Below are 15,626 nucleotides of genomic sequence, written 5' to 3' on the forward strand. Positions count from 1 at the left end.
AGGGCGTGTGAAGGGCTGGGAGTGTCCCACCCCAGCCACCCTCAGCGGACAGGGCTGGGAGGGGTGAGCAGGAAGTAGGAAGGTCCAGACCCTGGGGTGGCCGGCACCCACACTTGGCCCTCTTGGGGAACTGAGCTCCCTGGGGCTTAGAGTGCCCGGAATAGGGGAATCCAGCAGCCCCCGGAGAGGCAGGGTGCTTAGGCCTCTCCCCTTTCTGCACACTGATTCCGAAGGGCCAGACTCCCGAACTGTTGTGCTAGGGGCCTCATTCTGTCTGTCTGTCTCTCTTGCTCATTCTGGCAGGCTTGGTGCTCAGTGGCTCCTGGGGGTATTTAGGGGACCAGGAGATGCTGGGGTGGCCCAGAAAGCACGCACACCAGCCCTTTGAACGAACAACCCAGCTCTCGGCCTCTCCTCTGAACTAGTTGTGTGGCCCGGAGCAAAATCTGTGTTTTCTCATGTCTCCAAAGAGCTTGGAGGGGCCAAAAGGTCCCATCCGGCGGGAACATTCCATGATGTTGACAGCAGCCAAGGGACAGGGCAGCCCGGGGCGTGACCATCCTGCTGCCGCAGGGCCGCAGGAAGGAGATTCCGAGCTGGGAATCTTGGCCTCACGCCAGCCCCCTTGGGTTCAGGTGGGCTGACAGGGGGGTGGGAGGTCCCCTAGCTCAGAGACGGCTCCTGTCCCCACGTAGCTGTATGCCAAGCTGCAGGCGGTGAAGGCGGAGATCCAGGACCAGCATGACGAGTACATCCGCGTGCGGCAGGACCTGGAGGAGGCGCAGAACGAGCAGACGCGGGAACTGAAGCTCAAGTAGGAAGGAGGGGGGGAAAAAGCAGGCCGCCCACTTCCTCCGACCCCCCACCTCCCCCACCCCCCGCCTACAGCTCCAGAGGCCCCGCCCACCACAACCAGCCCCGCCCCGCCCACCACGGCTAACCCCGCCCACCGCCCCTGCCTTCCCCCCCCCCCAAGTCACTGGGTCTCTCCCTGGCTTCTCTCTGGTTGTTGCTTTCCCAATTGTTGTCTAAGGGATAGAGGGGTCTGAAGCTCTGGAGTCGCTCCTTTTTCCTTCTTTTCAGCCTCTAGTTGATGTTGCCGCAGCGTGCATGCAGGGACCAGCCAGAAGTAACCCCTTAGAGCCTGGGCTAGCCCCCCCCCCCATCCCAGGCAGGGCACTGTGAATTACTGTGACTGCGGCAGGGCACGCCCCCACCCCCTGCGCTCCTCCCCGCAGCCTTTTGTGCTTACTGAGCTTCATCTTTTCACACCTGTCCTGTAGTTTCTCCATCTCTGAGGTTTCCCCTCTCCAACTCATTCCTGCTCCCAGGTACCTAATCATCGAGAACTTCATTCCGCCCGAGGAGAAGAACAAGATCATGAACCGGCTTTTCCTGGACTGTGAGGAGGAGCAGTGGAAATTTCAGCCTCTGGTGCCTGCAGGAGTGTGAGTCTGTGCCCCAGAGCTCTGGGGGCGAGGGCGGAGGAGGACACAGTGAAAACCTGTGAAACCGAGCTTGCCAGGTGCCTCAGAAAGCCGGGCACTGTCACACCGGCTCTTGCAAACAGGGCGCAGGCGCAGTGCTCCACTCTCCCTCTCGACCTTTTGTTTTCTGGAATCTTCGTATAGGTGTAAGGAGGGGCTTGAAACTTGTGTCTAGTCTACTTGCAAGACAGTCTGGGCTTCAGCACCAATAGGCCCGGCATCTTGAGACGAAAGCAGGAGGTCTCAGGATGAATAGGAGGTTGTTTGTTTGTTTGTTTGTTTGTTTGTTTTATCCTCTGCATTTCCTCTTATGATGCTATTTTAGATCCCGAACCAGGGGTGGGATTTCTGAATGGGTTTTTTCTTGTCATTCCTTCCCGTAAAATACTTGAAACGTATTCACTCCCTCTGGAAAGCAGTTCCTGTAAGATAACGTGACTGAGATGATCTCTTGTAACCCAGCTTCTCAGTGGCAAGTCTCCTAAGGAATCACCACAGTAAAACCGTGTCACACTAGTACCTGGAACTCTGTCTAGCAGCGTCAGTGGCAGAGAATGAGTCAAACATGGCGACTGTCCCGGCAGCAAGCTGTTCTCAACAGCCGCTACCAAGGGCGTGTCTGGGCTCATTTATCAGCTTAGCGTCACTTTCCCTACTGATTCCCATCTCTAGGGGCAGTTTCTATGAGTCAGTGTACACGTTAAGTACGGGGCGGGGATATTTTCATCTCTGTGACCTTAGGGTGGGCAGGACCTTTAATGTTACAGCACCGAAGGAGCTGGAGGACAGTGCAGCATAAGGCCTCCAGGTTCCGTCCCTGATGGTCCCCTGAACACTACCAGGAGCGATCCTGAGCACAGAGCCGGGAGTTAGCCCCATGCACTACTGGGTGCGGCCCTAAAAGCAGAAGGACAAGTAAAGTAAAGTAAAGGCCCTCCCGTTGTTCGTCGATTTGCTCGAGCGGGCCCAGTAACGTCTCCATTGGAGACCTTGTTGTTACTGTGTTTGGCATATCGAATACGTCACAGGGAGCTTGCCAGGCTCTGCCGTGTGGGCCAGATACTCTCGGCAGCTTGCCGGGCTCTCCGAGAGGGGTGGAGGAATCGAACTCGGGTCGGACATGTTGGCTGCGTGCAAGGCAAACGCCCTACCGCTGTGCTATCGCTCCAGCCCCAAAAGCAGAAGGACAAACACCAAAAAAGTATAGCACTGAATTCACAGTAATCTAGCCTAGCAAGGTAACCTATCCTGCTTGGTTGCACGTTTACATACTCTCATAAATTAGTCTAAGCTGATTTTACCCAGGGGACTATCCCGATGTTGGGGTTTTAATCAAGGGGATGATTTCCCACAAATAATCCTTTAGGTAGTTCTCTTCTTTTATTTATTTATTTTTTGCTTTTTGGGTCACACTTGGCAATGCACAGGGGTTACTCCTGGCTCTGCACTCAAAAGTTACCCCGGCGGTGCTCAGGGGACCATATGGGATGCTGGGAATCGAACCCGGGTTGGCCGCATGCAAGGCAAACGCCCTACACGTGGTGCTATTGCTCCAGCCCCAGTTCTCTTCTTTTAGGGCATCGGTTTTACCTGTACTCCAGGGTTTCAACAAATGGGGGAATGCTTAGGAGGCAATGTAGGTGTTTCCAGGCAGGGAGTGTTCAGACTTCAGACAAAAAAAGATTTTTTTCTTTTTTATAAATGTTAACCTGAGATGTAAAAAAATCACCCTAAAAGAGAGTTCAGTAGGCTGAAGTGTGCTTTGCCTGCAGGAGGCCCGGGCATGAGCCCCAGTCGCTCTTAGGCCCCCAGTACCATAGGAAATGTTCCAGGAGCAGCCCCTGAGCACTGGTGGGGTTGGCTCCAAAAAAAGAAAAAAGAAAACCTCTAAAAAAGATGAGGGGCAGGAGAGATTAGTAGAAGGCAAGGTATTTGCTGTGCATTCATCTGTTCCTGGTTCGATCCCCGGCGCCCCATATGGTGAGCCTAGAGCCAGGAGTAAATCCTGAGTTTAATCACACTGTTGAGCATGGTGCAAAATAAAAACAATAAATAAGAAAGGCAGAAGAGGGGCTGGAGCAATAGCACAGCGGGTCAAGCGTTTGCCTTGCACACAGCCAACCCAGGTTCGATTCCCAGCATCCCATATGGTCCCCCAAGCACCGCCAGGAGTAATTCGTGAGTGCAGAACTAGGAGTAACCCCTGTGCATTGCCGGGTGTGACCCAAAAAGCAAAAAAAAAGCAGAAGAGCCTCCCAGCCTCCTGGCGCACGAATGCTACCGTTCGGCCAGTCTGGTATATCAGGTGCCTGAACCAGCAACGCTTAGGGTGAGAGACTCCATAGACACAAGGTGAAGAGGCGGGAGCTCCCAGGTCAGAGGAGAATGCAGAGCAGGATACGGCCTAAGCATGAGTCACCCTTCCCGCCCCATGCACGTGAGTCAGCGTTTCCACCTGTTTCCTCCTGGCCTTGAGGAACGACTGGCGCCTTTGGCTGGGCCTACAGCTCCCTCTGCTGGTGGCTGTGAAAACCGACCTGGGTTTTCAAACCCAACAGGCTCAACCCAACTCATTCATTCATTCAACGGATCCATTGTCCCTAAATTGAAAATCTGGAGGCCAGGAACATAGCTCGTAGCTCAGCAGTAGAGCTCATGTCTTGCATATGTGAGGCCCTGGGTTCAACTCCCCACAACACACACAGAAAGTAAAATAAATTCCTGTAAAAGAAAATAAAATTCCTAGGCCAGAGCAACAGTGCACTTACCCGAGGCTTGGTTCTCCGGCACCATGTTTGATCCCTGAGCACCACTGGGTGTGGCTGTAACCCCCCCCGAACTAAAAAATAAATATAAATAAAAATAAATTTCAAGAAGTAAGGCACTTGCCTTGCATGCAGCCTACCTGGGTTCAGAATATGCCATGCAGATCCCTGGCATAGCATATGGTCCGCTGAGTACTGCCAGGAATGATCGTGAGCATGGCCGGGGTGGGCCCCTGTCTCCCCCAGTCTAGATCCCGAGGTTCTTAGGAGGGCAGATACCCATGCACGGTCCAAGAGTGCCTCTGTTCTCTCTCTCCTGGGAAATGCATGCCCAATCAGGGTAGGAGTCTTGCCTGTGCTGCCGAGACCAGTCGTCGAGTCTCCTGAGGCCCACTGAGGCTGTCTTTTCTGGTTGTGGCCAGGTTGGGAGCAGAGGACTTTTCACTGGTATCCTTTGGACTTCCGTCCACCTGGCCACTCTGGAAGCCCAGAAGAGGTAATGCAGACCTTGGCATGGCGGGTAGCGCCAGTGCCCTGCCAGGGACGCGGCTGGAATCGTCAGGGAGCTGGACAGCAGGGGGTCTCATGGGAGGGGTCGGGGGGACCCTACAACTGAACTTCGCCTCATCGCTTTCAGGTTGAGAGCTAGGCTTGGAGGTCGGAGGGATAGTCCAGGGGCTGAGGAGCATAGGTGGTCCCCTGCGGCCGCAGCCTGCCCAGCCCTCCCTGCTGAGGAATCTTACTGAAGGGACAGTTGGCAGGGCAGTCCCTTTCTTGTGTTGGATGGAGATGAGAGCTGAGAGGCGCTAAGATTTTTGAGGGGGGAGGGGCTGGAGGGGGAGCTTGCTTTTGTTTCTACAAGTTTCTTCTTTGAGAGTCTTCTCAGAAACATCAAAATCCAAAACTCATTTGAAATCAAGAGAGGACTCATCAGAACTCAAACGATTGGTTGAAGACCGTCTTTTTGGAAAAGAAAAGAACAGGGGTGGGTCTGGAGCCATAGTACAACTGGAAGAGTTGGGACCCACCAAACCTCCCCCCCAAAAAAACCTTAAAAAATAATTTAGAAAAAGAATGTCTTCTAGGATGACTTAGATGAAGTTTGAGTACTTTCTCAAATATATATATATATATAATATATATATATATATATATATATATATAGGCAACACTGGACGGTGCTTAGGGCGTCCTTCTGGGTCTGTGCTCAGGGATCACTCCTGGTCGGGCTCAGGGGACCATATGGGGTACCACCTGCAAGGCGAACCCCCTGCCAGCTGTACTGCTGCTCCAGACCCATGACTTTATTCTTGAATCTGGGAAGGTAGTGCAGGGATGAGGCTTGTACCTTGCATGCAGCACAACCTTGGTTCTGTCCTTGGTACCATGTGTGAGGCCTGGGAGGCCGAGAATCATCTGGATGAGCCTCCAGGTCAAGCTGCCTCAGCTCGGCTGACCGCCTTCGAATGAATTAGATTTACTCATTTATCCTCCCTTTTATTTTTATTTATTTATTGGGCTGGAGTGATAGCACAGCAGTAGGGCGTTTGCCTTGCACGCAGCCAGCCTGGCCGAGCCAGGTTCGATTCCTCCGCCCCTCTCAGAGAGCCTGGCAAGCTACTGAGAGTATTCAATATGCCAAACACGGTAACAAGAAGTCTCACAATGGAGATGTTACTGGGCCTGCTCGAGCAAATCGATGAACAATGGGAGGACAGTGTTGAGCGTTGAGGGTTTATTTTTATTATTATTTGAAATGTGGTGATCATATCATTAGTGAAGATAAGGTTATTTTTTAATTTTTGGTTTTCGGGCCACACCCAGTGATGCTCAGGGCTTTACACTCAGGAATTACTCCTGGCAGTACATGGCGGGGACCATATGGGATGCTGGGGATCACACCCCAGTCAGTCATCTGCAAAGTAAGCACCTTATCCTCTGTAGTATCTCTCCAGCCCCCTATTTTTTGCTTTCATTTTTGAGAACAAAAACTTGGTATTGTCGGGGCATACCTGGTGATGCTCAGGGCTTACTCCTGGGTCTGTGCTCACGGATCACTCCTGGCAGCGCTCAGGGGACCCTATGGGGTTCTGGGGATCAAGCACTGTCTCTTCTGTTCTCAAGAATTCAAAATGTTAAGAATACAAAGAATTCAGATATATCCTTCATCAAATTTTACTAGCTGTTACTGTATATTTGCTGGGGAGGGGGGAAGTGTTGTTGTTTTTGAGCTTTTGTTTCTTTGTGGTGTTGGGGCAGTACCCACCAGGAGGGAGTGTAGTATGGAGAACCAAAGCCAGACCCTTCCGGCATGGCAGGTGTCCTGCACCGAACCACTGCCCCAGCCCCGTTCTTGCTGTTTTTCCTGCTTTATTAATCCTCCTCTCATTTGTAATTGAGTTGCAAATAGGCTGACCTTTCCCTGGATTGCCTAAGAATGAGGACATCCTCTTATGTAACCACAGTTCAATGACCAGACGCAAGGGCTCGTGTACTTGACACAGTTCTGTCATGTGGACAGTTTTCCCTCCAGCCAGCCATCCCTCCACAGCAGCTCCTTTCCTCCCAGTCACGGGGCGTCTCATCTCCATGCCTCTTAGTTCCTTTAATCTGGAGCCCAGGAGGAGTTGGAATGGAAGTTTTGCCATTTCATGCTTCAGAGCCCTTCGGCTTGCCCCCGCCTTGCACACAGTCACCCAGTGCTCGGGAGCTGAGCTCTGGCTGAAGCTCAGATGAGCTTAGGACGGAAGGGTTCTGAAGTCCCTTCATTTATTTCTACTTCTTATAAAAACCCGTCTTACTGCATATAATTTTGCCTTTGGTGCCATTTCCAGTGGTGCTCAGAGACTACTCCTGGCTTGGTGCTCAGGGGTTGCTCCCAGTGGTACTTGGACAACCCATGTGGTACCAGGGATTGAACCTGGGTCTCCTCCTTGTACAGCTTGTACTCTCTCTCCAACCCCTGCTTTAAATTTTTTTCTTCCTTTTAAATGAATTACCTTTCAAATAACTTATCTTGTTTTTTGTTTGTTTTTTTTACAAAAATGGAAGCGTTTTCAGACAGTGGAAATCCACTCTTAGGTTTTGCAGATGAGAAGAACTCTGTTAAAAAGGGCCACTAGAGGGGCCCGGGAGTTGGCTTGGAGGACTAGAGTGCATGCTTTGCATGCGGGAGGCCTGGGTTTGATCCAGGGCACCGCATGGTCCTCTGAGCACATGAAGAGGAACCCCTGAACACTGCTGGGTGTGACCCAAAAGCCAATGCTAACAAAAATGTTTACGTACACTAGAAATTCTTTGTTTTAGAGCCACCACTGTTGTGTTTTGTTCTGTTAGCCCCGGCATGCTCAGGGCTTACTCCTGCCTCGCACTCAGGGCTCACTCCTGGCCTGGCTTTGGGACCCATATGGGGTGCCAGGGATTGAACGTGAGTCAGCTGTGTGCAAGGCCAGTGCCCTGTCCACTGTCCTCTCTCCAGCCCCTAGGAATAATTTTTAAAGTATATACTACAATTCGTTTTTCTTTTTCTTTTTTTGCAGGGGGGGTGGTGGTGATGTCGCATCTGACAGTGCTTAGGGACTGTTCCTGGTTGGTGCTTGGTGGTCACTCCCAGTGGTCCTAGGAGGTGGGTCTCGAACCCAGGTCTCCTGTATACAGAGCGTGTGCTCCTGCTATTGTGCCATCTCTCTGGTCCCATAACCACTATTTATTTTTTGGCTTTTGGGCCTCACGTGGCAGCGCTCAGGGCTTCTTCCTAGTCACTCTGTGCTCGGGATCACTCCTGGCAGTGCTCACAGCACCCTCTGTGGTGCTGGGGATCGACCCCAGTTTGGTGGCATGCAGGGCCGGCTCCTTACCCACTGTACTCTCTGACCATCATCACTTTAAAAACAAACCCAAAAAACAGCCTCTGGCCAGGGATGTAGCTCTGGTAGCGTGGCAGCCTTGCAGGCCCGAGGCTCGGGGTTAGATCCCCAGAGCCAAAAGACCCAAAAAGAAATCACCCACCCAGAGGTGGCCCCTATGCTGGCGCTCCTGCACCCCGGGACCTCAGGAAGCAGTTCTGGGCAGACCCAGATGCTGCCACAAGCCTTCCCCACACGTATGCGCACAGTGAAATGGCTCAAAGGGCTGAATGCGCATGCTCCCCCAAACACCACTGGAAGCCACCCCCAAGCACCAGGTTTGGCCCCCAAAGCAGCAGAAAGGTATATTCACAACGCAACCGTGCTATTTTCCACATAGTATATCCAGAGCATATATTTTATATATCTACAAAGGATAAAAGGTATGAAGATAATTATGACTTGCTGATGTTCTCTGTGTATCAGATGCAAATGACAGAAACAGTGATTAAAGTTTCTCAGACTGAACCTCCCGGGAGCAGTGAGGCTGAGACGCACCCATTGGCTCATGTCTCACATGTGAAAGCCCTGGGTTTAATCCCTGGTGAGGGAGGAAGGAAATCCAGAAAACAAATGACCTCAGAAAGACTTATTAATAAATGCTGGGTATCAACTATTATGCCATTCTGAATTACTGTTATAATTCTTTTCTTTTAAGCAACAGAAAGTTTATTGAAAAGGAGAAGAGAAATTCCCCTGCTGGGAGAAACTTAACATAGTGCTAAATTCGTGATTTTCTAAAAAATTTTTACTTTTTGAAAGCTTTCTTTGGTCTCTGTGCTCAGGGGTTCTCTCTGGTGGTACTTGGGACCAAACCCATCCCTCCTACGTGCAGGAAGGCCCTCCAGGCCTGAGTGTCTCCCCAAGCCTGTCCCCTCATTTCTTTCTTTAAGTAGCCATTTGTGTTTAAGATTAAGTAGAAAGGCTTTTTTTTTTCTCCCAATCTGAAGAAGCTCTGTTCTTTTCTGGGGTAGGGGCAGCCACATCCAGTTGATACTCGGAGGTCAGCAGTCACTTCTATAGTGCACAGGGGACCATGTGGGATGCCAGGAATGTCCAGGGCGACCCATGTGCAAGGCTAGAACCTGTGTGCTGTATTATCACTCCAACTCCTGTTTGCTTGTTTTTGCTGTGGGGGCCAAACCTAGCTGTGCTCAACTTACTCCTGGCTCTGCATTTAGGGGTCACTCCTGGTGGGGCTTGGAGGACTAATTAAGGTTCTAGGGATCAAATTTGAGTTGGCTATGTGCAAGACGGGTACTCTGTCTTCAGCCCTGGTACTCTTTCTCTCTCTCTTTTTTTTTTATTTTTGGGTCACACCCGGTGATACACAGGGGTTACTCCTGGCTCATACACTCAGGAATTACTCCTGGTGGTGCTCAGGGAACCATATGGGATGCTGGGAATCGAACCCGGGTCTGCTGCTTGCAAGGCAAACGTCTGACCCACTGTGCTGTTGCTCCAGCCCCGCCGCCCCCGCCCCCCGCGCTCTCTCTTGAATACACATTTCTGTCTTCTCTAATAAATTGATTTTTTAAAAAAATTATTTTGCCTCCAAAAGAAAAAAAAAAGGATTAAGTAGAAATTGGGCAAGAGAGTTAGAATACCATGGATAGTGCTTACTTAGCACGTGGCTCACGCAGGTTTGATCCCCAGCACCACATACAAGTCCCTTGAGCACCACCGGGAGTGATCCCAGCGGTGCCTTCCTCCATCAGAAACTATATGCAGGTGACTCTAAGGGGCAGGAGAGACAGTACAGGGCTAAGGTGCTAGCCTTGCCTGCGACCAACTCCGGTTTGATCCCTGGCACCACATATGATCCCCTGTGCCCCACCAGGAGAGACCCCTGAGCACAGAGCAAGTGGTAAACTTGAGCACTGTCAAGTATGGCCCCAAAGCCAAAAAAAAAAAAAGAGAGAGAGGAGATGGGTCACAGAGTTAGCATAGCAGGTAGGACATTTGCCTTGCAGGAGGCCAACCCAGGTTCTGTCCCCGGCGTCCCATATGGTCCCCTGAACCACAAAAAACAAAACAGCTTTATTTATTTATTTTTTGATTTTGGGGTCACACCCTGCGATGCTCAGGGGTTACGCCTGGCTCTGCACTCAGGAGTTACTCCTGGCGGTGCTTGGGGGACCATATAGGATGCTGGGAATCGAACCCGGGTTGGCTGCGTGCAAGGCAAATGCCCTACCCACTGTACTATTGCTCCTGCCCCTATTTATTTATTTTTTAATGACTAGAGAGATGCTCAGTGGATGGGTGAGTGTATTCACTGCATGGGGGAGTGCCTGATTCAATCCCTGGCACCATGTGGTCCCCTGACTGCCTCTAGAAACACCCCCCAAACACAGAGCTGGAGTAACCCCCTGAAAACTACCAGATGTAATCCTAAAACCAACAAGAAAAAAATATTTTTGCACACAGCTTCAGCAGTAGTTTTTTTGTTTGTTTGCTTGGTTTTTGAACCACTCGCAACAGTGCTCAGGGCTTACGCCTGGCTCTGTGCTCAGGGAATCACTCCTGGTGGGGCCTGGGGGACCAATTGGGGTGCTGGGGATTGATCCTGGATCGTCTTCATGCAAGGCAAACACCTTAGCCGCTGTCCTATTGTTCTGGCGCCACAATAAATATTCTACAAGTGACCATTTCACTGTTGATCTCATCTGATAAGACCATTTGTGTCGACCGTTTGTGTTTGTACTGTTGTGTGCCCAGGTTGTGTATCTGACAATGCCTGAGTCCGTGGTTCACAAGTTTCTTTTTGTAACTTTCACCTTTCGATCTTAACCAAAGCCACCAAGATTTTTTTCATTGGCATCCAGGTGCCATAATGGGAGCCAGGACCTGATTTTGTGCGATCTCTAGTTTAGGGGACTGCTGGGACCAAACTCAGGGCCTCATATTTTGGAAGTAGACGCTCCGTGGTCCCCAAAATTGGGCTTCAGATGGGAAACATCTAAGTTGTTGTTACTCTGCGGGAGTCACCGCTCTGCCGCTTCCTGTGGCTCTGGAAGGTTTGAAACTCCCCGCACCCGTTTCCTCACCTGGAGAGTCGGGGGTACAGTCACCTGCAGGACTGGTGAGGTCTAAAGGAAATCCTAGCTGGGTGGCACCCCAGTGTGCACCCTGGAGACCATGGCACCCAGAGGTGGGTGTTTAGTTTTAGATCTCGATTTTTTTTGTGGGTTGGATCACACCTGGAGGTGCTCAGGGCTCATTCCAGACTCTGTTCTTGGGGACCACTACTGGCAGGCTTGGGGGACCCTGTGGGATGCCAGGGATGGAGCCCAGGTCAGCTGTGTGCAAGGCAAATGCCCTCCCCGCTGTGCTGTTCTCCAGCCCCTTGATTTGGGGTTTATTTATTTATTCACTGTGAGATACAGTTACAGAGCTTTCCTGTTTGAGTTTTGGTCATACAGTGATCAAACTCCCATCCCTCCACCGGTGCATTCTCCACCACCAATGTCCCCAGCATACCCCCCAGCCTGATTTTTGTTATGTTTTTGTTTGGGGGCCACACCTGGTGGTTCCCAGATACATTGCCTGAGTGGGGCTGGGGGAAGGGATTCACGGGGACCCTGTGTGCTGAGAGTTGAACCCAGGGCTCCAGTCCCTGAGCTTAGATTTAGGGTTATTTGGGGAAGGAAATGCATCGTTTTATGTAGGGAAATCTGGGGGGGGGGGAGACAGAGAACAGAGAGAGAGAGAGAGAGAGAGAGAGAGGTTCAAGAAAGAATATGTTGGGGCTGGAGTGATAGCACAGCGGGTAGGGCGTTTGCCTTGCATGCGGCCAACCCGGGTTCGATTCCCAGCATCCCATATGGTCCCCCAGCACCGCCAGGAGTGATTCCTGAGTAGAGTCAGGAGTTACCCCTGTGCATCACCAGGTACGACCAAAAAAGCAAAAAAGCAAAAAAATGTTTGGGGAAGAGGAGTTGAGGTGGGTGCCCCCATAGATTTTGACTTTAACACCCCCGGGTTAAAGATTGAGCTTCTCTGCTACGAATAGAATCAGGTTAGAAAGTTTCACGGGTCACTGCCAGTGTTCACCCCCAGAAGAACGCAGCACTGGGCTGCGGGCTGTGTCCCTAGAAAGTCACAGGTCTGTGAGAGAATTAGAACCCCAAAGGTTTCAGCACTGGGCCTGGGGAGGGAGGGAGCAGAGAGGGTTCCCACCCTGGTGGGAGCAGTCAGGGGCAGCAGGAGCTGACCAAGGGGAAGCACAGGGCACTGCGGCCTGACATCCCGGGTCCACGGCCCCAGGGTGGCACTGGCTGGTGGGTCCGGCGGAACCAGCTTCTCTGCGCTTCAGCCTGACTGGAGCCGCTGGGATCCTACAGCCAAGGGGGCCGGGCACAAGGGGGCGTAGATGGGACCTTTGTGTCCCCGTGACAGATTCCCCTCCCCCACACCCGCTTTCTGCACGCCACCCAGAATAGCCCTGGCACCCAGAGCGGGCCCGCCTGCCAACTCTCCCTGCTCAGCCAACCATGCCCGTTCCCAGGGCCCTGCAGCCCGCCTTGGCCGGCCCCCAGCGTCGTCCCAGGAGCAGGGCACCGGCACCCAGAGTATTGGGGTTTCAAGGCTCTTGCTGATTGGGCCCAACAGACCCTTTGTTTCTTTTTATTTAAAAAAAAATGTTGTTGTTGTTGTTGTTGTTTTCAGGCTACACCCTATGATGCTCAGGGCTTACTCCGAGCTCTTCTCTCAGGAATCACTCCTGGCGGTGCTCAGAGGATGCCGAGGGTCAAACCCGCAGGCGAGGCAAATGGTCCGTTCCGTGGCCCCCTTCATTCCTACCAGCTTATCTGCTGTGGTGTGGACCCAACAGGAGGCCTAGACTCACCTCACCGACTCATTTTGTGGCCCCCTGGCCCCCCAGGCTCCCCTCAGCCCGCCTCCCGCTTGTTCCCCCCCTGCAGTGGGTGGGCAGCGCCCCGGGAGGCGGGCTGAGCGCGAGGGCGGGTTCCTTTGCTGTCGTGCTGCCACAGACGGCAGGAACTGTTCTGTTCTCTGCCAGGCCTGTTCCTCCCTCAAGGACAGTCTGTCCTCGCCGCGTGAGGGACTCGGCCTGTTTCTTCTCCGCTGTCTGTCTGCCTTTGGGCTTTTTTTCATTGCTCTTTTGTCTCTGGACTTGAAATTAGCAGCTGAAAAAACCCTTGTCAGCTGTCCTGTGTGAACCCCTCTTGGTGAATCTCAGCGCTTCAGGGGGAGATAGGGACACGGGGGGCTCCCAGAGGACCTGCCAGGCGCCATCCCCCTCTCGTCACAGCTCTCGGGCCACTCTCAACTGTCCAATGTTCTAGCTGTCTTTTCTTTTATTCCCTCTACCCTCTCCCACCCTGTGGTTTCAGGGACTGGTGCTTTGGGGATCAAACCTGAGTTCCTGTGTCTAGAACATCACCCAGCTCCGAAGCCACCTTTTCAGCTTCCTTCCCTCCTTCCTTCCTTCCTTCCTTCCTTCCTTTCTTCCTTCCTTCCTTCCATCCCGTCCCCTTCCTTCCCTCCCTCCTTCCCCTCTTCCTTCTCTCCCTCCCTCCTTCCCTTCTTCCTTCCATCCTTCCTCCTTCATTCCCTCCCTTCTTCCTCCCCTCCCCCTTCCTCCCCTCCCTCCTTCCTTGCTTTCTTCCTTCCTTTACTCACTCCCTCACTCCTTCCTTCCTTCCTTCCTTCCTTCCTTCCATCCTTCCCTCCCTCCTTTCTTCCTTTCCTCCCTCCCTCCCTTCCTATAGGGACCACCCATACTGGCACTTGGGAACCTATGGAGTGCCAGATGTGAACTCTGGGACCTCCATGTGCAAACCATGTGCTGCAGACCTTTAAACTATTTTCCTGTCCCCTTTTCTTTTGTGTGTGTGTGTGTGTGTGTGTGTGTTTGGAATAATAAAAGTCACCTATCAGAACCATCAAATTGCAGAAAGTAAAAAAGTCTGAGATACCATGCGGTGGCTAGGATACAGAGCAGTGGAAACTTTCACAGATACAACCACCTTGGCAGTATCTGATGAAATTGAAAACCCCTGCTCCCAAACTCAGCTGTTCCATTCCTGGCCATGTTGCCCCAAGAAAACTGTTAAGCTCAGGTCCCTGGTCCAGAAAGTTCACAGCAGGCTGAATAGTACAGGGGTTCAGCACTCGGTTTGCATGGGCCAATCCTGGTTCCATCTCTGGCACCTCATAGGGCCCCCCCAAGAACCACCAGGGATCAATCCTCTAGGTTGGAGCATGTCTCAGCCTGTTCTTTTTTTATTGCTGAGTAATATTCCATTCCGTAGTATGGATAGAATTATTGTGACTTCATCACTCAAAGTACATTTGAGTGATTTCTGCTTTTATGGTCTGGAGGACATAACCAGGAGTGCTCAAGGCTTACTCTTTGTCTATACTCAGGGGACACTTCTGGTAGTGCCTGGTGATCATATATAGTGCCAGGGATAGAACTGAAGCCAACCTCAATTCCATCCCTGCCTCTGTTAAGGCAAAGAAAGTGCCTTCACCTCAGTACTCTCTCTCTGGCCCTTTTGGGCAATTGTTAACATGACTGCCATGAATGTTCCTACCCAAGTTCATGTGTTTGAAGTTTCTTACCCTCCCCGGCCCTTCCCCCTGACTTGTTGTGGTATGTGAGGGTTACTCAGATGCTCAGTTGTTGTTCTCTCTGGGATCATGCGCACGTGGTAGCGGTATGGCCAGAGATCACTTGGGGCTTCAGGGAGAGTAGAGGGGGGCTATGTGGTGCCAGGGATTGAACCCAGGCCCAGTGTGTGCCAGCCATGTGCTCCAGACTTCAAGCTAGCTCTCTGAGCCCTTGTTTGCAGTTCCTTCAGTGGAAGTGCTGTATTATATCTGTAACTCTACTCTGCTTGTTGCTTTTGGGGCTTCAGCCTTGTAAATCATACCCTCTACTGCTGACTCCTAACCCCTCCACTCTCTCACTTTTTTTTTTTTTTGGCCACCCCTGGCAGTGCTCAGGGGTTTCTGCACTCAGGAATCACTCCTGGTATCCAGGGGATGGGATGCTGGGATTGCTCCCAGCAAACGCCCTACCTGCTGTACTGTCACTCCGACCCTGCGGTTAACACTTTGAAGACCTGCCAGACTGTTCCCAGAGCAGCTGCGCCCTGTTGCCCCCAAGCCTGTGGGAGTTTGTCATGCCTCTGTAGCTCATGGACACACAGTCCTGCCCTGCGGGACTAGGGGGTCAGGGAGGAGTTCCTATTCGCATTTCCCCAGTGACCAGTAATAACATGCAAGTGTTTATGATGTTTATGAGACATTTGTATGCTTTTTTTTTTTCTCTTTTCCACTTTTTCCCCCTCTTGGATATCTTTTTTTCGAAAAACATCTGTTCAGGGCCAGAGAGATACAGTACAGCAGACAGGACATTTACATTGCAGGCACTTGACCTGAGTTCGATCCCTGCACCCCATATGATTCCTGAAGCCCCATCAGGAGTGATCCCC

General features: G+C 51.8%; 1 protein-coding gene across 1 annotated transcript in view; it reads left to right on the forward strand.

Annotated features, from left to right (window-relative positions):
• Positions 1 to 15,626, forward strand: part of KIF3C (kinesin family member 3C) — a 43,961-nt gene that overhangs the window by 26,574 nt on the left and 1,761 nt on the right. Inside the window, exons 4-5 of the mRNA XM_056124607.1 lie at positions 696 to 814; positions 1,332 to 1,448. Coding sequence (XP_055980582.1) covers positions 696 to 814; positions 1,332 to 1,448 — 236 coding nt within the window. The remainder of the gene's footprint in view (positions 1 to 695; positions 815 to 1,331; positions 1,449 to 15,626) is intronic.

Source organism: Sorex fumeus, unplaced genomic scaffold (genome assembly GCF_029834395.1).
Source record: "Sorex fumeus unplaced genomic scaffold, SorFum_2.1 ptg000006l, whole genome shotgun sequence".
In the NCBI taxonomy this organism is placed as follows: domain Eukaryota; kingdom Metazoa; phylum Chordata; class Mammalia; order Eulipotyphla; family Soricidae; genus Sorex; species Sorex fumeus.